Source organism: Camelus ferus, chromosome 5 (assembly GCF_009834535.1).
Source record: "Camelus ferus isolate YT-003-E chromosome 5, BCGSAC_Cfer_1.0, whole genome shotgun sequence".
Taxonomy (NCBI): Eukaryota; Metazoa; Chordata; class Mammalia; order Artiodactyla; family Camelidae; genus Camelus; species Camelus ferus.
This window is the reverse complement of record NC_045700.1, coordinates 90277240-90300342: the sequence shown is the minus strand read 5'-3', so window position 1 is coordinate 90300342 and position 23103 is coordinate 90277240. Positions and strand designations below refer to the sequence as shown.

Genomic DNA, 23103 nt, shown 5'->3' with positions numbered 1-23103 from the left:
ACATTATACTTTATTTAGCTAGGCATCTTTTTTTTTTTAAATTGACATGTAGGTGATTTACAATGTTAGTTTCTGGTGTATGGCACAGTGATTCAGTTATACAAATATATATTCCTTTTTATATTCTTTTTCATTATAGGTTATTACAAGATACTGAATATAGTTGCCTGTACTATATAGTAGGACTTTGTTGTTTATCTATTTTATATCTGTTAATCCTAAACTCCTAATTTATCTCTCCCCCAATCTCTAGATCCATCCATGTTACTGCAAACGGCATTATTTCATTCTTTTTTTGTGGCTGAGAAGTATTCCGTTGTATATATATATACACCATATCTTCCTTATCCAATCATCTGTCAATGGACATTCAGGTTGCTTCCATGTCTTGGCTACTGTAAATAGTGCTGCTGTGAGCATTGGGATGTATGAATCTTTTTGAATTAGAGTTTTTTTTTTTTTTTCCTGGGTATATACCCAGAAATAGGATTGCTGGGTCATATGGTAACTCTATGTTTAGTTTGTTAAGGAACCTCCATACTGTTTTCCACAGTGGCTGCACCAAATTACATTCCCACCAACAGCGTATGAGGGTCCCCTTTTCTCCACACCGTCTCCAGCATTTATTGTTTGTGAACTTTTTAATGATGGCCATTCTGATCCGTGTGAGGTGACACCTCATTGTAGTTTTGATTTGTATTTCTCTGATGACTAGTGATGTTGAGCATCTTTTCATGTGCCTTTTGGCCATCTCTATGTCTTCATTGGAGAAATGTCTATTTTGGTCTTCTGCAGCCAGGCACCTACTGCAGGACGTTTTTTAGTCGGTTTTCACTAGCAATAGCTGCAGGAACAGCGTATCCCAACATCTCAGTAGCTCGCGACCATCTGGGCATATTCCTTGCCCTTCTTACATTTCCTCCACAGCTTGGATATGGCTTGACTCCTTTTGGCTATGGGTCAGCTGTGGCTGTGATTCTCCTTTGTTCAAGCCGAAAAAACAGCCCCCACCAGGGACATGTCAGTCTTGGGCAGAGGACAAGAGCAAGTGAACAGGTGGAAATAAGCAATGGCTCTTAAAGTCGCTGCTATGATGTGCCACAGGTCCTGTCGGCACACAGGCCATTGGCAAAGGCAGTCATGGGGTCAAGGCCAAAGTCAGTGGGGCTGGATTAATAGTCTTTCCCAAGGCGGCACCACAGGTCACTTGGCAGTGGGTGGGGCTGTATAATCCTCTTGCAGGAAGCAAGAGTGGATAATTGGGAACAATAATACAACTGTCTACAGATGTTTTGTGTTTAAACTATTAAATTGCTTTTGAGCTCTCTTTTTTAATGATATTAAATCTTATGCAATTAAAAAAATTAAATTTTCATTTTAACCAAGGTTGCACAGGTACATGTTTTTAAAAGTCAAATAATTCTTTATGGCTTATAAAAAAAACAAAATCCCCCAAATAGCAGCTTCCTTCCAAACAAATTCCCACACCTCAACCAACTGAAGAAGAACTTTCCCCAGTCTTACTATGTGCCAGGAACTATGCTACATAATTTACTCAGATTATCTCAACCTGATCCTTACAACCAGCTCAGGAGGTAAAGTTTATATTATTACTCTCTCTAATAGAGAAGAAATTTAGGCTGAAGAAGCCATTTCTTTGGTATAAGGGGCCATGTGCCAGCAGGGGACATCTTTGCGATTAGAAACTGGGTTACCCAACGCCAGAAACTGGGAGTGGAACATCCCTGGCAGCGTCTCTCACCCTGTGGTCCTCACCAGCAGCATCAGCCTCATCTGGAACCTTGTTAGAAATGCATGTTTCCTGGGCCCCAACCAGCCATGCTGGCTCAGAAACTCTGGGGTTACAATCAGCAGTTAGGTGACTCTGATGGACACAAAAGATTGACAACTGGGTTCCACCAGCCTTGCTCCCTCCTCCTGAGAGCCAGGAAGGTACCTGTGCCCTGTTACCTCCCCTCCCCTACTCTACCCCTCCCCTTTCCTTTCCCTCCCCCAACCCTTCCCCCTCCCCTCCCCTTTCCCCCACCACTTCAGTGATTTGAGGCTATTAAAAACTTCCCTTTGGAGCCAGACTTATGAGCCCCTGCCCTTCCATGGTCCTCCCCACTGGCCCTCCCTCACCCCCAACATGCCCCCCATGTCCACCTCCAACCAGACTGCAGCCACAGCCACAGATCTCCTCTCTTTCCCCTTTGAGAGGCGAATGTGTGCATGTGTGGCCTGGGGCCCTGGCTGGTTGCTCTGGGAGGTCTTTCCAGCTGTGACATGGGCCCAGAGTTGCCTGATGTCTGGTCTGGAACCAGCTAGCTGGGATCTTTGCACTTTCCATCTAGGAAATAGATGGAAAGAAGGCCCAACCCTGTATAAGGTATTCAGGTCCTCCACCTTCTAGTCAGGGGCCCAAACCCCTGAGTAGCTGAATGCCATGGCTCCACTGTCAGTCACCAAGGGACAGGATGGGGCCAGCCCAGAGCACTGTGGGAAGGCGGGGAGGGGCCCTGACCGTACGTGGATGAGCTTAGAAGCTGAGGAATCATTCATTTATTCAATATGTATCAGGCGCTGCCTCCTATGACCTGGTATTTGGAAGACACTAGAGAATGAGTTGTTCTCCTGGAATTTCCAGACTAGAGCGGGGAGATAGGCAATAAACAAGAAAACAAGTAAATAAAATCGTTCTGGACTGCAGTAAGTTCCATGTAGGGCATAAACAGGGGATGTAATAGAAGGTTTGGGGGTGGAGAGGGGCATGCCAGAATGTGTGGTCCGGGAAGCCATCTCAGAGCTCTGAAGGATGAGATGGTGCCAGGCAAAGAGCCAGAGAAAGGGAGTCTTACCAGAGCAAACAGCACATGCAAAGGCCCTGAGGTGGCAGAGAGTGGTCTGGCCAAGCACAGGGAAGGAGAATGTGAGCTGAGGTAGGCAAAGCTCAGCAGTAGGCTGAGTTAAGCTTGGGTTTATTCTAAGAGCCTTAGGAGGATTTTCAGCAGGACAGTCGTGGTATTTGGTCTGATTTATGTGAGATCTGGCTATGGGACCTGAACTTCATGAGTATTTTGAGTGGTTTTTGTAATTTTCCGTTTGTAGTGTTGTGTTGGGAAAGTCTTAATGAGGGCTATTTTTGGTTTTCTGGCCAACTTGGTTAAATCAACAACAGAATGCATGTTATGCGTGCAGAACAGCAAGGCAAGTCTCAAAACCTCCACCTGCTTCTTTATGACCTTGGGGTTGTCTCCCCCAGAATAGGTCCTCATGCTCGCTGAATGGTGGACCATTCGTCCCTGACATCCTGCCACTCAGCACCCTCCAGGCCTGCCTTCCTCTGTGAGCAGATGCATCAGTCAGGGCTCCCTAGGGAAACAGAACCAATAGGAGATAGATGATAGATACATAAATTGGTAACAAAACTTTTGACCTGCTCTGTTGCTCTGGGCAACTCTGTGTGTGTGTGTGTGTGTGTGTGTGTGTGTGTGTGTGTGTGTGTGTGTGTGTGTGTGTGTGTTAGGAACATTAACATCCACCAACTATCTTTTGCTTGAAGTTGAGGGCATTAGGCTGAGGCTGAGCAGGCCTGAGTTGGGGAAAGAATAAAATTCTGGGCACCTGTTTCCCAGCCTGGGCCTGGAGCCTGGTGTGAGAAGCAGGTCGAGCCCAAACCTCTCCCCTCAGCTGTTTGACTCTCAGCCTGAGTTCAGTGACCACCGATGAGGTTCCCGGCCAAAGTTACTTGGGCCCCGCTAGGCAGGAGATGCCTCACTACACTGGTCCCTTTGCTCGGGGCGGGGCGGGGGGCAGTTTCCCTAATTTCAAGTCTGGCTGTGCGATCTTTGCTTTCCCTTAATCGGATACCTCAAGATCAAATTCGAAGGGTCTGATCCTTCCCACAGAGTCCACTGAACTCTGCCCCTACAGCCCTTCATAACCTCCTGCTTCTCTGTCTTGGTGGTTTGTGTGGTCAGATGACGCCCAGCCGCAGAGACAGGCAAAATAAGCCCAAGGGGAAATGAACACGTCCCCCACATCCCAACTCTGGGGTAAAGGGCAAGGAAAGGCCCTGGTTAACAGTCCCGCCTGAAAGGGTATGTTTGTGTCAGCGTGTAGGCAGATCATACCAGGCTCATGCCCGGTGTGCTGGGGGGAAGGCGGCCAGCTCTGTAACTATTCTGGACTTTGATTCAAGCCTTTGCCCTGGACAGTCAGCGAGGGGGCAGTTTCCCCTGCTTCAGAATCAGCCCCACCCCCGGGGACCTTGACCCCCAGCACGAAGAACATGATTGATTTATCTTGAGTTCCCTCAAAAGCAAAACTTGAGACAAGAATTGGGCGAAGTCATGTATCTGATGTGATCTCGAAGAGTATGGGGTTGAGGAATGAGACAAAGATGAGAGGAAAGAAAATCAGGTGTGTATTAACGGGCAAGTTCTGGCCTTGGGAAAGTGGGGTTGAGTCCTACTGGGGAACCCTCTGAGAGACTCTGTGGAACATACCTCACAGTTGTCCCACCAGGGGGCAAGAACGCTGTGGTACATTCATTATCTATTTTTTAAAACAGTTTTAATAGGATATAATTGTCATACGATACAATTCACCCATTAAAAGTTACAATCCAGTGGTTTTCCATATGTTTACAGATATGTGCAACCATCACCATAGTCAATTCAGAAGATTTTTATAACTTCAAAAAGAAATCCCACCCCTTTAGCTATTACCAGTCTCCACCACCACCCACCTCAGCCTAAGAAACCACTGCACTTTCTGTAACTATAGATTTGACTATCCTGGCCATTTCATATGAATAGAATCATTAATATGTGGATTTTTGTGACTGGCTTATTTTACTTTTCATCATTCAGTCAAGCTATAGCGTGTATCTGCACTTCCTTTTTATGGCCAAATAATATTCCATTGTATGAATATACCACATTTGGTTTCTCCATTTGTTCACTAATAGACATTTGGGTTATTTCCATCTTTTGACTATCATAAATAATGCTGCCATGAACATTTGTGCACAAGTTTTTGTGTAAACATGTTTTCATTTCTCTTGGGTGTTCTAGGAGTGGAATTGCTGGGTCATATGGTAAGGCTATATTTAATCATTTGAGGGACCCCCAAACTGTTTTCCAAAGTGGCTACCCTATTTTACCTTCCTGCCAGGAGTGTATGAGAGTATTAGCTATTGCTGCGTAACAAATTACTCTAAAACTTAGCAGCTTAAAACAATAAACATTTATTATATAACGCCGTTTTTGAGGGTCAAGAATCCAGGAGTAGCTGAGTTGGCTGGTTCTGGCTCAGGGTCTCTCATGAAGCGGGAATCATCTGAAGATCTGCCTAGGGCTGGAGGATCTCCTTCCAAAGGGGCTCTTTCACTTGCCTGGCAAGTTAATGCTGGTTCTTGGCAGGAGTCCTTCGTTACCTCACCACACACACACATACTTATAACAAAGCAGATGGCTTCCACAAAGAGCAAGTGAAGCAAAAAAGAGTAAGGCAGAGGCTGCAAGGCTTTTATGGTTTGGCGTTTGACACACTGTCATTTCTGCAATATCCTATTGCATAGTTCAACCCTATCAGTGTGGGAGGGATCTACCCGGGGTGTGAATACTGGGAAGCAGGGCTCATTGGGGGCCATCTTGGAAGCTGCCAACCACATAAGACATTTATCGGTCCATTTCCATCCCTCCATGGGAGGGTGGTCCCTGGGGTGTTAAGTCCCTGATGCTTCTGGCCTAAGCTAGAACACCCTGGAGACACTATAATGCTAAAGAACAGTCTCAGGCAGAGAGAGCGAAAGATTCAGGAAGCTGTCAGTTTGTATGAGCTGTATTTGCAGATGTCTACAGGAGACAAGGGGAGGGCACTGACTTCACCTGCTACAGTGGTCACACCTGCCTGTATCAGGTCTCCTGTGTCCCGCTTCCTTGCTGAGAGGCCCACTGCCACCCAGCATTTGTCCTGATGCCAACATCCCTCCCCTTCCCTGCCTGAGTGTGCCCACCCCTTGGTGTGTTTCCCATCCTGTGGTGGAACTTTGTTCCAGCTCTTATCTGCTCCTCCCTTATTCGGTCAACAGCTATTTCAGCAGATTCCTCAGACTTCTGTAACTACTTACTTAACTGATTTTTTGTTTGTTTTATGATTACACAAGCAATACACACTGATGAAAATTAAAAGACCAAAAAACATCTAACTTAGAAAGTGGAAGTCCCTTGCAATCCACTCTCCAGATATGGCCACTGTTGCTTGATTGACGTATATTCTTCAACAATTTCCGAGGCATAAAAACCCACCCAGTAATTTACGTGCCTGCTGCTATGTTCCTTACAGGTTTATCTTGGCAACATATCTTGCCTGGGTGCCTTTCTAGGACAACAAGTGTTGTCAGCCTTCATCTTCACATGCATGCACAGCGCTACTTAATATGCACATCTCACCATTTATTTTGCTGCTTCCTTAATAGCAGGTGTCTTTGGAGTCCCCTGTCTCCTTCTCTTGGCCTGACTCTGATTTCAGCTGCAGCTGGGGAGGGAGGGTCCCTACTTGGGTCCATGCCCTGCATCTTCTGATTTCTGCTCCAGAACTTTCTCTGACACAAAGGAGCCCTCTGGACTCTTGTGCAAACATAGTCAGGAAGTGCCACGGAGCTAAGAGCCCTGGAGGGAGTCAACTAGCAACGAGTTGTCTGGTCCTTCAGGCAGATGGCTCAGGAGGTACCCAGAGAACTCTGCTTTCAGGAGCTAAGACAAAGAAAATTTAGATTGTCTTCAAGGCAAAATTACAAAACTAAAAGGATAAACCTCAATAGTTTGGTAGTTATTGTGAAATTTGTCTTCCAGAAATGTTGTAATTCCTATCCATGGTGAGGGAGCCTGTTTCCCTCTATCTGGAGGCTGGGTGCAGGGAGGAGGGTGTCCTGCATGCCTCTTAGATAGAGGTGGGGAGGGGGAGGGGACAGCTCAGAGCTAGGCTTGAGTGGGTGAGGAGGGGTCTTTAAGATTGATTACATACTGGAGGGAGTCTACGCAATAAGTAAACATGTTGAAAATAACAGAAGGCACTTTTTCACTCTCAAGGTGGGGTAGAAAAAGATGAATGCTATGGTGTTGGGTTGGAATTAGAGGTACTGATGTCAGTTCATGTTTTTCAATATTTACAGATAGATATAAAAGTAAATCTTGATGTGTGCATATGTGTGTGTGTTTATATACACGTGCATTTATGCTTATACGTATATTCCCTAGTTCAGGTCGCTGAGAGGGCCTGGGGACAACACTCCAGTAATAATGAGCACACACGGCACCCAGAGTTTGGTTTCTAAACTCTAGTTTAAAAGGAACGAGAGCTCCTGGGAAAATGGCTGATTCCATGCCGGCCCAGGGAAACACATGATGAGCCAGGAATATGTTTTTTGTGCCAGAAAATACAGAAATATTTATGATGCTATATGAAAAGGATATAGAAGGCAGCTTGAAGGGGTTCCCACTGGCCAAATCTGGGACAATTTAAACATCATAAATAATGACAATGGATAACGATTCATTGAATAAAATAGGAAATCCTGAGTCCACATGGATATAAATAAATAATGAGAGGCAAAAAATTTTTCTCACAGTAAAATGCCAGCTAATTAATGAAGGGATGATAATATTAGAATCACCATTTGGCAACCAGTAATTAATTCATCTAAGAATCATAAATGAATGCTAAAATTAGTGGGTAAGAGTTTGGGGAGAAATGGGATATTTGCATAATCTCAAAATACCTTCCACGAAATACAAATTAATTCCAAAAGGAAAACTAGTAGCTTTCCAGAGGAGAAACCTGGCAGGTACCACCGTAATCGGGGGAATAAAATTACTATTTTTAGGAACAGGACCTGGATTCAGGCTCCTGGCCAGAGGCTCCTGTGTGCCCTTGGTGGTCAGGAAATGTCCGTTCTGGGCCTGGGCCGAGATTGCTCTTCTATCCCAGCATCTGCACCAGGACCAGGAAGGGGACCATAGGGCAGAAAGCCCCACACTTGGGGTGTGAGGAGTGGAGAGGGGAGGAGGCTAAGGTGGCCTCTGGCTCCTCACACAGGGCCTGGGGATCCTGGGTGCATGATAGGGGTGACACAGTAGAGGATGTGACAGTTGGGGTGACAAAATGGCAGTAGTATGGAGGGGGCCTCTGGTGCGCCAGAGTTTGTGACCGGCTGGAGTGCATCTCTGTGTCCAAGTTTTCCCAAGCTGTCCTTGGAAGGCTTGTGACCAGACTAGGCCTGACCCGAATGATGGTTTGAACAAAGGGCTTGGCCAGAGATAAGCCACTAGGATTCAATGAGGAACTGCCTTTTAAAATGAAAAAAAAAAGAAAAATAGAAGTATATAGTTATTATAGGAAGAACAAATGTTGACTGTTGAGAAAAATCTTTTAAACTGAAAACAAAAAGAATTAATTCCCCTCCTCTTACCCTAATCTACTCCCCAGAGATAAGCCTGTTAACTTCAGAATTGAGGGCCCCAAGAGACATGGCCGCCCCTCCTGCAGGGCTGCTGGGTGCCTGGGATGAGCCCGCCCAGCTCCACTCCCCAAGGGGTACATGCCTCCATTCTACAGACTGGGAAACTGAGGCTGCAGGACGGAAGGGACTTGCCCAAGGTCACACGACTTGTCCCTGTCCCTGTCCTTGCTCTCGCTGCAGCCACCCTCCCTCGCTCCAGAGGAGGCCCTGTCCCCTCCCTGTTCAGGGCCTGGGGCAAGGTGGGGGCTGTGGTCCTCCTGGGGCCCTGTGAGGTTGGGCGCCTTTGCTGCGGCAGGGGCTCAGCCCGACTGAAGTGGTTCTGCCCTAATAAAGTCCTGCTGGTTGCACCCCACTCTTCCTGTCCTTGTTTACAGCGCCTCCACGCAAACACTTGAGGCTTTTCTGGGAACTTGAGAGCTTTCTGGGAACTTGAGAGCCTTCATGGGAAGGCAGGATCCCAGAGAGAGCACCTGCGGGAGGAGGAGGGCTGCCCCAGCATGGCAGACGACTGTGTGTCCTTCCGGTTCACTCTCCACGAGCTCCTCTTCCCAGAGGATAAAGAGAGAAACATCTATATTATTTTCTCTTGCTGTCTTGGAAGGAAAATATTAAAAATCTCTTCCCCTGGGTTCAGAAATGTACCAAGCATCTAAGACATGCACTTCCTTTCATTTATTTGAAAAATAGTTCTTATGTGCTGGCTAAGCACTTTCTGGGCACTCTGCAACCTTTATTTCATTTACTCCCCAAAATAACCTTATGAAGTAGGTCTGTTGCTGTCCCCATTTTACAGATGAGGAAACTTAGGCATGGAAAGTCTAAGCAACATGCCCCTCCAACAGACTAAGGACGAAGATTAATCAACTTCTGTTCCTGGAAATGCATCTCACAGTGTCTCTGAGCTGCGACCATGCATTGTACCCCGTTGGAAGGCACCAAGCCCTAACTTGGGAACTCTTGAATTTTTACCAAAGTTCCAGAGTGAACTGGGCACCAACACCCTAGGGAAAGGCACTCAATGGCCTGGCTTGTCCCCACGGAGCAACTGCTTGTGGGCCAGAGCAGACTAGCCCGAGGCAGGTGCCACCCCCAAGACATTCAAGGCCAAGAAGAACAACAGCACCCAGGCAGGGCAGCTCTGGGAGAAAACTCACAGCCCAGGGAAGGAAAGGCAGCGTGGGCTTCAGAAAGGCAACCAGGCCAGACATGTCTACAAAATTCTAGTCCCGGAGGGGTTAAATATACACATGGATTTTTCTTTTTCTTTTTTTAAATTTAAGTCTAAACTCTTGAAATTTGACCCTCTTCGGAAATGGGGGAACTAAGGTCAGAACTGTAAGGTGAAAGGTAAAAGTTTTTACTCAAATAAATTTAGTTTCAAATCTTAGCTTCAGCATTTAGGTATGGGTCCTTGGGCAAGTTACTGAACATCTCGGGCTTACTGCTTCCTTGTGTTTAAAGCCAATTTGTCATAATCTCTGTCTCAAGGCAGCTGGGAGAATTAACATTCTCTACTTGAGAATAAGCTGTTTTTAAGTCTGCTATTTTTTTTTTTTTTTTTTTTTTTTAGTCCAAATGGATCAAGAAGGGTTTAAACTTTCAGTTCCCCCTGTGGTTCCCTCAAATAAGAGTGTGAGCTGGTCCTTCCAACTTTGAAAATCTGAAATCTTTTATCTTCTTTGCAGACACATGTTCTCCTGGGCATTGTTTTCCAAAAAAGTTTTGTCAACACTTGGGAGCCTGTTGGGATAAGCACCCCCCACCCCAACACCAGGTTCCCCGTGTCCACATGAGGTGCACCAGCTTCCTCCTCTGATGCTGGTGCGTTTGAAGGGGCCTTGAACCCCTGGGCGGCAGGGAGTTGCGTGCTTTGTTTCAGCTGCTTGGCACCTGGGCTGTCTGCCAGGGGCTGTGGATGCCCCACTGCGTGGGGAATCTGCCTTCCTCCACTCCAGAAGACCCGAGGGCTCACCAAACCGGAGACGGGGTAGGATCCGTGGCATCTCAAGTCTCACCCAGGGCTGGGGGTCCATCAAGTGCCTCAAAGAAGTAGGGACACGGTTCCTGCCTGGGGCTCATACCCAAGGGCCACATTGTCAGCCCTTTCAGCTGCAAGGGGTCTTCAGCTACCTGATGATCTTCAGGAAATCCTGCCTAAATTAGCCAGAGCCAGTTTTTGTTTGTTTGTTTCTCATTGAAGTATAGTTGATTTACAATGTTGTGTTGGTTTCAGGTATACAGCACAGTGATTTAGTTATATACATATATATGTTCTTTTTCAGATTCTTTTCCATTACAGGTCATTACAAGATACTGGTTATAGTTCCCTGTGCTATATAGTAGGTCCTCGTTGTTCATCTATTTTATATATAGTAATGTGTATCTGTTAATCCCAAACTCCTAATTTATACCTCCCCTGCCCTTTCCCCTTTGGTAACCATAGTTTGTTTTCTATGTCCATGAGTCTATTTCTGGTTTGTAAATAAATTCATTTGTATCATTTTTTTAAGATTCCGCATATAAGTGATATCATATAGTATTTTTCTTTCTCTTTCTGGCTTACTTCACTTAGTATGATAATCTCTAGGTCCACCCATGTTGCTGCAAATGGCATTATTTCATTCTTTTTTATGGGTGAGTAATATTCCATTATGTAAATGTACCATATCTTCTTTATCCAGTCATCTGTCGATGGCTGTTTAGGTTGCTTCCATGTGTTGGCTGTTGTAAATAGTGCTGCTATGAATATAGGGGTGCATGCATCTTTTCAAGTTATAGTTTTATTCTGATATATGCCCAGAAATGGGATTGCTGGATCATATGGTAACTCTATTTTTAGTTTTTTAAGGAACCTCCATACTCTTCTCCATGGTGGCTGCACCAATTTACCATTTTTGTTATTTTCAAACCAGAATTGTCACCTGGCACCAGAACCCACTGTCACTTGCAACAAGAATTTCAGCAGCAGCATCTTCTGGCACTGTGCCTTCTAGTGCTCAGACTCCTGGCCCTCTTTTAACTTTGGACCAGCTGTGCCCACCTTAATGCCTAACACCCCCCACCCACTCTCAGTGTCCCTGTGTTCTGTGCCCTCCCCCAAACTGAATGGTTGCTTGTTGACGCACTCAGCACTTTTTACTTACCTTGTGATAACCTTAGAAAGACATTGCTCATGCACCAACAACTGTCACCTTGTCACTACTTTTAGATCCTTTAATTTATTTTCTCCAATTTCCTTTGTAATCCTGAGCCTCTTTTTACTAATACTTTGAAAATGTCTGCTTTTGTATCTATTGGCTGTGGAAGCAGTCTGCCTTGGGAATGGCAATAACTGGGAAGAAACGTAAGGTGGTAATCAGACCAACTCAAAGTGGTCTGCTTTCTATTATCACAGCACGCTGAGTGGAAAGATGTTACTCCTGCCAGGCTGACTGCTCCCTCTACACCCGCCCCTTGGTACACCACTGCCTATGGGAAGGCAGGATTAATAAATATTTACGGAAGACTTTGAAACTAAACCAGAACTGAAGTATTAAGTGGTAAAGGGGCATTATGTTTGCAACTGACTCTCAAACAGTCCAGAAAAATTATGCGCATGTTCACACACATTTCCAGAAAAGGATTCAGGAAATATAAAAGTTTAACATTTGGGTAATCAGAGTGAAGGGTGTATAAGAATTCTTGGTTCTATTTTTTCAACTTTTCTGCAGGTTTGAAATTGTGCCAATATAAAAAGCTAAAAGGAAAAGCAAAAATACCACTGTGGACTAACAAATTCCCAAGCCCTTTGACGTCAGTCACTGGTGGGTGGTCCGGGGGATTTGGTTCTGAGCTCACCATGAGCGTTCATAAAAGGGATGATCTTAAGAGGGGCCTCTATAATGCATCTGAACGTGGTTTGGTAGCTGGGAAGGTGTGTGGATGAGCAGGTGCCAGAAGTGCTCCGTGGGTACCTGGTAACGACTGGCCCCACCCTGAAGTGGCATAAGGGACACAGTCTCAGGACAAGACAGGACCAGGCCTTTTCTGGCCCTCTCACTGTGTGACCGTGTCGTCCCCTTGGCTACAAGTGGAGGTTGGGGCCTGGGGCACCAGCAAGCAGCTGGGGTAGGAGGTGGCTGACTCTGAGTCCCAGGCCCTTAGGGACCTGAGAAACTGGGGTAGCTCAGAACCAGGGTGCAGGACCCTGGTGGGGCAAGGGGCTGGACAGTGCCAGGTGGCCCTCTGCACTAGCAGGAGAGGAAGAGGTGAGAATCGCTGGAGGTCTCCAAGGTCCGCCCGCAGAGCCTGGCCTGCCTACACCGTGGCCGGGTTCCCCACGGCTTCGTGTTCTCCTTCCCACTGGGGCACAGCTCTCTGGCCCCAGCTCGCTGGGGACCTTCCCTTCCAACCTGCTAAGGGAAGCTCTTCTCTCCTCCAGCTCCCACCCCAGCCCTGACTCCTGGCATTTTTCCAATATCTTCCAGAGAATTCTGAACCACCATTATGGCCACCATTTCTCGAGTGTGTCAGCCGTAAGTGTTTTAACCCGTGTTATCCTGCTTAATCCTGACAGCACCCTGAGAGATCGGTGCTGTCCTTGCTGTCTTACAGACCAGGAAGCTGGGGTCTGGAGTGCACAGTGACTTGTCTGAGGTGGCACAGCCAGCTCGCTGGCAGAGTGGGGATTCTCACCTGGGCCTCACTGTCCCCTGCCTTTCTTTGCCATCTCTCTTCTTGGGGGTGAGCCAGTTTCTGTGAGCGGAGCCAGGCCTGAGAACTCGGGGAGTACAGATGGCCATATAATGCACCCAGCTTACTGAAGTGCGTCCCAGCCCCTCACCACCCTGAGGGACTCAGACCTTCCTCCTCTCTCCTGGCTTGGCATGACTTGCTCAGTCCAGCCAAGCAGAGCCAGGTGGAAAAGTCTCTGGCCTGGGGAGGTGCCCAGGTAAGCACAGTGACTCTCCCCACCGCCGGGTGTTTGCTGTTCCCAGCTCTCCATGTTTGCTGAGCCTGATTACTGGTAGGTCCTGGACCGCCCCGTTTTCCAGGCTGCAAGGCTCCCTGGGCCTGAGGTACATGACTAGTCCCATAGCCCTCCTCATCCTGCTGAGTCCTGGAAGGCCCAGAAACTCCCATCCCCAACCTGCTTTACTGCTCTGGGGGAGGAGGCAGACAAGGATGATGCGCTGGGCTTGGGGACACTGAGGCAGCCAGCTGTAGGAATTCCTGACAAGCAGGAGCCATTCTACGTCTGTAAGGCAGAGATAAAGTTCTTCTCCGTCCTTTCCTGGGCTTTGAGCACCTCCAAAGGGTCCACAGTGGGTTTCAGGCTGCTCAGAGTCTGTGCAAAATGGTCATTGCGGTGTGTGTGAGTGTCTGAGTGTTCCAGTGAGGGGGGGTGAGGTTGACAAGGCTCATCACACGCTAAGTGCTGTCTGTGACCCCATAGTGGCTGTTTCCAGTGATGCTGCCTGCCCCTCACTGCTCATCTGATGTGATGGCAAGCCCGATCTGAAGGTTCCGGCCAGGCTTAAGCATCTGAGGCTTAGTTAGCTCTCTAAAGGCACCCTAGAAGCCTTTCCCCCAGGGACATGGGGACTATGTGCCCCTGTGCTGCCTGCAACCTCCCTGTGCCTGGGGCTGTGTTTACATGTGGAGTTGCTGGGAAGGGAGCCTGGTGGAGACTCAGAATGTTTAACTTCTAGTCTCCAAGGCCACACATTGACTCATGAGGAGGAGGGAGGGGCAGTGAAAGTCTGAAGGAAGAAGGTCTTGCTTCCAGTTGTCATTACATGGATATAATCAAACCCAAATCCCACCAGAATCCCATGCGATATTCTTGAGTGCTTGCTGTGTGCCAGCCTTGTGCTAAATCTTGGCATTCAGTGAATCACAGCACACTTAGAATAGGAGTAATGATGGGACACATTTTACAGGAAGAGGAACAGAGGCACAGAGGGGCTCTTTCCCACCACACAACTCACCAGCAGATTTTCTGGGGCCTGGGGCTTTGGACTTAACCATTCCCATCCTTCTCAAAGTGTGATTCTGGGGCCTGGGGCTCTCTGGAGAGGGTGTGTATGTGTGTCAAAAACAAGGATTTCTGGATCTTGCCCAGACTAAGTAAATCAAACTCTGGGAAGAGGCCCAGGAGCCAGCATTTCAGCCTGTGCAATTCATGCTTCTAGGCTCCCTAGCAAGTTCCTGATGAAATAACTTCAGCTAAGGAGCTAGATGGAGGGGTGAGCTGAGCAGGGAAGGTGCTCCCTGCGGAGTTTACACTTGCATGGTTTGGAGGAGCGGAAGGAGGCTTGGTGGGGTCCTGGCATTCACTGCTCTTCACTCTGTGCAGTTCCCTCCCTCCTGCAGACACCCCAAAGTAGGGTGAGAGGGGCAGAGGGCATGTTTGAATGGATGAGAGGTATTTGGGGGGTGTCTGGGGCTGGAGAATATAGCAGTGGAGAGGCCCAGAAAGTCAAGTGGAGACGGGGAGGTCCAACACCAGGGTAGACTTCAGAAGGGAGTGGGCAACTCTACAGTAGGTTTTCAAGTAGAGGAATGTCATTGTTGGGGGTTCAAGAAGATGACTGTGCTGTGGGAGGTCAAACTGGAGGGAGAATGGAGTTTCCTGCAGCAGTTCTGGGAAGGGATGAGGACCTGGACTCAGGGACTGGAAGGCTCTGGAAATGAGAAGGTGGAGACTGCTGTCCTCGGACTGAGATACAGAGATGGGGGATCTCCATACCTAAGAGAGGGAATGAGATCCTTTGGGGCTTGTTGACTAGGAGAGGTTGGTGGGACATCCTTGGAGGTTTGAAACATGGGGCAGGAGAGGGTGGGATCTGGAGGGACACCATAATAAGGGTTATGCTAAGAGTCAGACTGCTGGAGCATGGGTTCAGCATGTGAGATCCCAGTTCACTAGGACTTCACCTCTCTGATGCTCAGTTTTCTTATCTGTAAAATGGGTTGTTGTGAGGGTTCCACGAGGTAACAGTGCTTCTGGAAGCGCTCCATCAAATACTTGAAAACACAATTGCTACGGGCTGGGTGGGTATGAGGGGCCTCAAATGAATGTGTCTAGGTTCAGCGGCCGGGTGGCCTGCGGGGGCGCCACTGCCGCCTATTGGCGGTCCTGGCCCGGGCGCCCTGGGCCCCGGACAGGCGGGGCGACCCCGCGGGCTGCTTGTGGCTCCGCCGCCGTCAGTCCGCCTGTCGGCTCGCTCCTGGCGCCGCGTCTGCACATCGATCGGTCCATGGACGCCCGCCCTACGCTCAGCGGGTGGGCTCCTGGCCCCCGGATCTCGCTGGCTGCAGATGGCATGGTAAGTGAGCAGGATGCCGGCGCGGGCAAGGGCGCAGCGGCTGGAACTCAAGCGGCCAGGCGGGGAGAGCGCGCGGGAAGGGTCTCCCCAGGGCAGTAGGAATCGGGGAGCCCGTCGGGGCTCCCCCCTCCCAGGGGGACTCGCAGCCTCCCGGGGTATTTCTGTCTTTTTTGCCCGCCACGCGTGCAGCGGGGCTGGGGGGCTCTGTGCGACGACCTTTCCCGGGGGCGACGGAGTCTCCCTCGAACCAGAGTCGGCGCTTGCGAGCTCTCAACTCATCTCCGCGGTCTCCGCTCGGATCCCACAGCAGCCTGGGTAGGGAATGCGGGTGTGGTGGGGCCAGAGGACCACTTGAATGGATGAAGATAAGCCTTGATTCCAAGATGCGGGATTAGGCGTCGGAGAGGCAAGGAGGCTGGGGGAAGCTTCTGGGTGGGGGCTTTGGTGAAGAAGAAGATACTCAGGATTAAGAACCCTTGGGATCTTGGAAAAAGAAGGACCTGAAAAAGAAAGTTGAACGGTGGGTGTACAGGTACTTGGGGACCGGGAGTTCCCAAGCCCCCACCTGAGGACAGGAAATGAAGCCTAAGAGAGGATCCAGGAACCAAGCTTGAAAATCCGTGGTTGCTCAGAGGGGAGGGGACGTGGTGGTGGCGGTTTGGGGAACAGGCTCAGTAAGACAGCTCCTGGCTTTTTGAGTCAAGCCACATGCCCAGTGGAATCCCATTCAGCCCCTGGCCCAGTCCCCTGAATTGTCCTTCCTTTGCCTGTGGGAAGGAAGGATCATGTTACTACGCACTGAAGTTGAGCACCTAAAATGTCAGGCACACTCCTGAGAACTTACTCTCTCATTTAATCTTCCAAGAAATTATGAGGAAGGCTCTATCGACTTACCCATTTTATAGATGAGGAGACCAAGGCACAGTGAGGGCCTGTCACAGAAGAGGGTGGCAGAGCTAGCATTTGACTGCAGGCCATTAGCTTCATGGCTTGGGTCCTTAACTACAATATCTGGTGGACTAGCAAAGAGAGGAGCCTGAGAGAGGAGAGGGAACCTCAGAACTGGCAGTGTCAAGGTCTGGCAAATATTTCAACTCCAAACAGTTCAGGTGATAGAAAACAGAAACAAGAACGAACTTTCGGATCTGCATTATAGCTTTTGGACTGTTCATGCCTTTGCTTGATGCCCACAGTGAATCAGTCCTCACAGTGAGGTGACGTAATCAGGCCCTTCTGTGTGTCAGGCAGGGCCCTGCGTTAATGCCTTTCATGGGCTAAATTTCTTTATCTTTATAATATGGAAACAACTGCAGAGAGGTTACCATGAAAATGGCCCCACAGCCCGGAATTTGAGAGGCTGGATTTGAATCAAGGCAGCTGTTTCCAGAGCCCTTGCTCTTAAAACCATATGATACTATGTATTGTGCCCATTTTACAGATGTCCAAGCTGAGCGTCTCTCCCAAAGTCAATGGCTTGAAATGGGAGAGAACCAAGGAGAGGCTGCTGATAACAAAGCCCATGCTTGAGATCAGGCTGCATCACTATTCAAAGGCTTTACTAGATCTTGAAATTTAAAATTGAAGTCCCGCTTTTTACTATTTTTAAGATGTATATATTTATATCTCTGAAATTGTAATGCCATTTTAAAATGTATGGCAGAGTTTGTCCTTCTCTGTGTTATATAAAATAACGGCCTCCTTAGTATCTATTGATGGCATTTTTCGTTTGATAAATTATGACAGAGCCAGGTTCCCTGAGTGGCTTTTTCTGGTGTCACTCTTTTTTTTGTTCCACAGGCTCCTCTTTGCCTCAACTGCTCCATCCTCCCTGGAAACAGGTCCCTGGGTGCAAAGAGCCTGGTGCCCTGCAATGGCAGCAGAGCCTTGGAGTCCTTTGACCCTGAGGACTTAAACCTGACTGATGAGGAGCTCAAGTTCAAGTACCTGGGGCCCCAGCAGATGGAGCTGTTCCTACCCATCTGTGTCACATACCTGTTGATCTTCGTGGTGGGTGCTGTGGGCAACGGGCTGACCTGCACTGTCATCCTGCGCCACAGGGCCATGCGCACGCCCACCAACTACTACCTCTTCAGCCTGGCCGTGTCGGACCTGCTGGTGCTGCTCGTGGGCCTGCCGCTGGAGCTCTACGAGATGTGGCGCAACTACCCCTTCCTGCTGGGAACCGGCGGCTGCTACTTCCGCACGCTGCTCTTCGAGACGGTCTGCCTGGCCTCGGTGCTCAACGTCACTGCCCTGAGCGTGGAGCGCTACGTGGCCGTAGTGCACCCGCTGCAGGCCAGGTCCGTGGTGACGCACTCCCACGTGCGCCGCGTGCTCGGGACCATCTGGAGCCTCGCGGTGCTCTGCTCTCTGCCCAACACCAGCCTGCATGGCATCCAGCAGCTGAATATCCCCTGCCGGGGCACAGTGCCTGGCTCGGCCGTGTGCACTTTGGTCCGCCCAAGAGCCGTCTACAATCTGGTCGTGCAGACCACCGCGCTGCTCTTCTTCTGCCTGCCCATGGCCACCATCAGCGTGCTCTACCTGCTCATCGGGCTGCGGTTGCGGCGTGAGAGGCTGCTGCTGCTCAGGCAGGAGTCCAAGGGCAGAGCCAGAACCAGGGACAGCCGCAGGCTCCAGCGGCTGCCGAATAGGGGTCGGACACAGGTGACCAAGATGCTGTGTAAGTTTTGCTGCTGGCAAGAGGGGCTGAGCCAGGCACTGGGTATGAAGCTGGGGCTTCCAGGGGCCCTGGGGAAGGGGCTGAGTGTCTGGGTTTATGATGGAGGCCGAATGTGAGGTATGGAGTAACACCACTCCCACCCACTGTGTGCGCGCGCATGGGCACACTCTCACACTGCAGGTGTATACTTTTTTAGATTACCTTGTGAGAAACCGACACCAAAGATAAATGCTAATGGTTCACGGCAAGATCAGCTACATAACTTGTGGGACCCAATGCAAAATGAAAATTTGTGGTCCCCTGTTTAAAAAACTCAGTAAGAATGACAAAACAGCAATAGCAGAGCTGCTCTCTTGACCCTTCTGAGGTGCGGGCCCTGTGCAAATGCACAGGTGGCACCCATGCAGCCAGCCCTGACTCATGGAACCAACCACAGGCAGTCCGGAGGCATGTGGCTTGGCTGTTCATGGGATCTGGGCCCTCCAGGCAGGTCTCTCACCTTTACTCCTAAATATATATTTCTAGGCTCTGTCCTTCCCTAACCAGCCAGGGTAGGGGGCATGGAGCTCCCCTTTCCTGAGGAACTGTTCTCTTCTCTTAGTGGCTACTGAAAATCCCAGGGAAGGATTCTGATTAATGGGCTTAGGTCATGGCCTGCCATTTGGCCAGAGTGGCAGGATGCTGAGGTGAGCAGCCCCCACAGACTCACATGGTGGGATCTGGGGGAAGTAAAGTTTGAAAAGATGGGGAGCAGGGTGCTGGAAAGGCAAGATGATGAATTTTCTCTACAGTATGTCTGTGGTTCCCTGGGGACCACAGGAGTGACCATGATCTAAAAGAGGTCATCAGGAGGCATGTCTGTGAGGGTCGGTGTGCAGAGCCCAGGAGAATCAGGGCAGAAGTGTGGATGGGGGCCAGCCGGGGGAACACTCAGCTGCCTTGAGGCTCTGGATCTTTCTGTGGCCTAAGCCTGGTGCTTCTTCAATGACAGGGGCCCTGGGGAAGCCAAACTGATGCTCAGCCAATCATTGATTCCCTCCCTATCTCATCCTATCACACAGGACCTGAATCAGGTAGGTGGGGTGAGCCAGGGCAGGACAGGGCTGGTGAGACCTTGATCAAAGCCATGGGATTATAGCCAGCTAACTGGGGACTGCCGCATTCCCAGAGAGACCCACTCCTCTCACCCCCCAGGACAGTGCCCAGGAGGCCAGGGTCACTTGTGCAGTCCCCTAAGATGGGAGTGACCTTGACACTCTGTGCCTGCCTCCTGCACAAGACCACCTGCCCCTTGGCTGTCTCCACTGCCTCCTGCTCCCCCGACCACAGGGGCTGAGTCTGCTCATCTGGGACAGCTCTTGTCCTGTGAAGGTGGGGTGTTTCCTTAAGGCTGCCTTGCTTGCTGGCCCGGGGCTCTGGCTTTTCCTCTCCTTCCTCCATCTTTGCTTCCCGAGGGACTACTGTGTACAGGCTGTGTGCTGGGGATGTTGTAACCAACGTCCCGATTGATATCTGGGGTTGTGAGGAAAACCATGCCGGGGTGTGAGGTGGAAGACATTGCAGGGGAAAGATTGTAAATTGGAGAAGCAAACATGAGGAACAAGAAACAAAACTCAAGGCAAACCTGAAGGCAGAAACCCAAGGAAGGGCGTGGTTAAGACCAGAGCTGGAGGGAAGCTTGGGAGAAAGAGTGAGGGCTCAGCTGGCCTGTCCTGCTTTTTGCTGGTGGTTGGGGTGGGGGGTTGTCAAGGAAGGGGGAGTTAATGCAGGGCAGGATATTCAGCGGGGCCTGGGAGAGCTGGGGGCTGGGAAGGCTTCTAGGGCTAAAGCAGGCAAGTGTAGGGTATGTGTGTCTGCCTCGCTCTCTCTGGCCCCATAAGCTCCCTGTCTACTACCATCTGGCCATGGGCCCCATTCTCCTGCTTACATCAGCAAGCATGGCCCCGAGATGTCACCCAGAGTGGGCTTAGCCCGGCAGTCTGTGTCATGCTGGGGCTCAGCATCCCAGCTGAGTCACTCAGTTCCAGTTCCACGGGGACAGAATCAGACCAGGCCAGCTGGGCTCGGGTGTCCACGCCTGGTCCAGGGCACACACCCACTGCCCAGTCAGTGACAGTGGTGAGAGTAGTCTCTCTAAAAGGGGCGCGGTCAGGGCAGGCAAACTTCCAGAAACTTCCAGATGGATGGTGGGCAAGGGTGGCCTGTGGGAGAGGAGAGGAGGTGAGACTGGGCGGACCAAATTGAAGCCCAGGGCAAGCCACTGAGAGGGCTCTGGTGGGTATTCAAGTCTCTTTCTCTGCCCGCAGTTGTGCTGGTCGTGGTGTTTGGGATCTGCTGGGCCCCGTTCCACATCGACCGCCTCATGTGGAGCTTCGTGTCCCGCTGGACCGAGGGCCTGCACCTGGCCTTCCAGTATGTGCACGTCGTCTCCGGCATCTTCTTCTACCTTGGCTCGGCCGCCAATCCCGTGCTCTACAGCCTCATGTCCAGCCGCTTCCGCGACACCTTCTGGGAAGCCCTGCGCCTGGGGGCCTGCTACCACCGCCACAGACCCTGCCACAGCTCCCACAGCCTCAGCAGGGTGACCACAGGCAGCACCCTGTGTGACACGGGCTCCCTGGGCAACAGAGCCCACCCTCTGGCTGAGAATGGTGGCCCGGGGGGGCAGCAAGAGACTGACCCCTTCTGAGAGGAACCTCGAGGCAGCTTCACCCCAGGGTGCCGGAGCGCCATGCCCAGCTTTGGGGGCCACATGTGCCTCCTCTGCAGGGATGTCTTCATGGCCTGTCCCCTTTGTACCTTGTCCCATTTCAGCCTAGAAACTTGGGCCATCACCTCAGTGACCCCTGCCCCACCCATGTATCAGAAGGAATTTAAGGTCTTTAAGGGTCTGCCCTCCAGATCCCCAGGCCCCCAGTTACAGGCCCACCCCTGTAGGGACGTCAGAGTTGGTTAACTGGGCACAGTGACTCCATCTGGGGACTCCCCTCCCACTACAGTTTCTGAAGTGTTTCCACGTGGCCCAACCTTTCCTTGCCATTTCTCCCTAAGCTTCTGCAGGTTCCGGCCCATTCAGTGCCTCTCTAGCTCTTGGCCTGCACCTGGGACCCTCCTCTGCCCTGACTCTTCCCTGGCTCCCAGTCGGCTCGTTCTGCTCTGGGATCTCCATCTGGTAGAGGCACTAGGTGGCAGGTATAGCAGGGATCCAGGGGACCTGGTTCCAATCTCAGCCCTGCTGCCAGCACCGTGCCCTGTGGCATCAAGGAAGTCACCTCACCTTATAAGCCTTGGTCCCTTGTTTGCAAAATGAAAGGGGCCCTGACATTCTACAGTGTCTTGCTTTGACACCTTAGCTGTGGTTTTCTGTGTGTGTGTGCAGAAGTCACTGCTTGTAACAAAAGAGATACCCTCAGATTAACAAGGTAGAAATTTTAGGAAATCTTTAGGTCCTCATCAACCCCCAACCCTTACTCCCTCCCTGACACCCGCATGCTCCCCACCCCACCCCCTCGAGAGCCACTTGTCCTAGGGCAGAGGGACTGCATGTGAGCAGAGGTCCCTGCTTGCCTCTGGACTCATCTCCTCACAGGCTGGCTTGGGGGTCTGAGGTGAGCAGAGCATTGGGACTGACTGGCCAGAGACTCTCTGGGGGCAAGAGACATGGGCAAACCAAGGGCAAAGAGTGACCCTGTGAGGACTGCTTGGGGCTCAGTGAGGTGAAAAGAGAGACTGGACAAGTATGTCCTGAAACAAAGCCCCATCCCCAGTCCCCGTGGGCGACTTGGTGCTCAGTCAGGACTCAGTTAATGGCCGGAACTTGTCTTGCTGCAGTCCCTGGATGCCGTCCTCCTCCCGAGAGGAGACTGCAGTACAAGGAACCCTGGCCTCCCTGGAGGGGAGCTGCGGGGTACCCAGGGTGCTATGGGGCCTGCGGGCCGAGTCCTCCCTGCAGACTCTCCCCTGCTCAGGTCTCAGGTTCCCTGCCTGAAAAGTGGAGGAAATTGTACAGGGTTGCGTGTAATGTTCTGGAGTTTTTGCAATTCAATTGTAAAAATAATAAATATTCATTTTAGAAAAATTGGAAAGTACAGATGAGCAAAAGTCAAAACAATTTAAAATAATTAAAAACCACCCTTGCTGGGGGAGGAGGGGAGGGGGAATGGAGAGTTGTTTAATGGGTACAGATCAGTTTTCCAAGATGAAAAAGTCCTGGAGATTGGTTGCAAAACAGGGTAAGCATACTTGAACAATACTGAATTGTACACTTACATAGTTAAGATGGTAAATTTTATGTGTATTTTACTATAGTTTTTTTTTAACTAAAGGATTAAGTCAGGAAAAGAAAAAATTAAAAACTATTGTGGCTTACTCTCTGGAGGAAACCACTATATACAAGATGAATGGGGGATTTGTGAAAGGAGCTTGTGAAAAGAGTCTATGCAGAGTTATGAGTGCCCAGTGACACCTCGGAAATGAGCTCCCAGGAGGCCTTGAGGTGGCGTCGGGGGAAGGGGCGTGGTTGAGGGGAACGGTCAGATGCCAAGCTTCTGGCTGGAGCTTGAAGTTGAGCTAAAGACTGGACT

The 23103-nt window shown here is 50.0% G+C and overlaps 1 protein-coding gene across 4 annotated transcripts in view; it reads left to right on the top strand.

The window, feature by feature from the left end:
- The window catches only part of NMUR1 (neuromedin U receptor 1), a 55688-nt gene extending 33080 nt beyond the window's left edge, over positions 1-22608 (top strand). For 3 of the 4 annotated variants that reach the window (XM_032480476.1, XM_032480477.1, XM_032480475.1), the window contains exons 3-4: positions 17895-18520; positions 20827-22608. In XM_032480476.1, coding sequence (XP_032336367.1) covers positions 17895-18520; positions 20827-21209 — 1009 coding nt within the window. In that variant the 3' untranslated portion in view covers positions 21210-22608. Of the gene's footprint in view, positions 1-15494; positions 15838-17894; positions 18521-20826 lie in introns of those variants that run through there. The other variant, XM_032480473.1, reaches the window with a different exon arrangement.
- Positions 22609-23103: the final 495 nt, after the last annotated feature.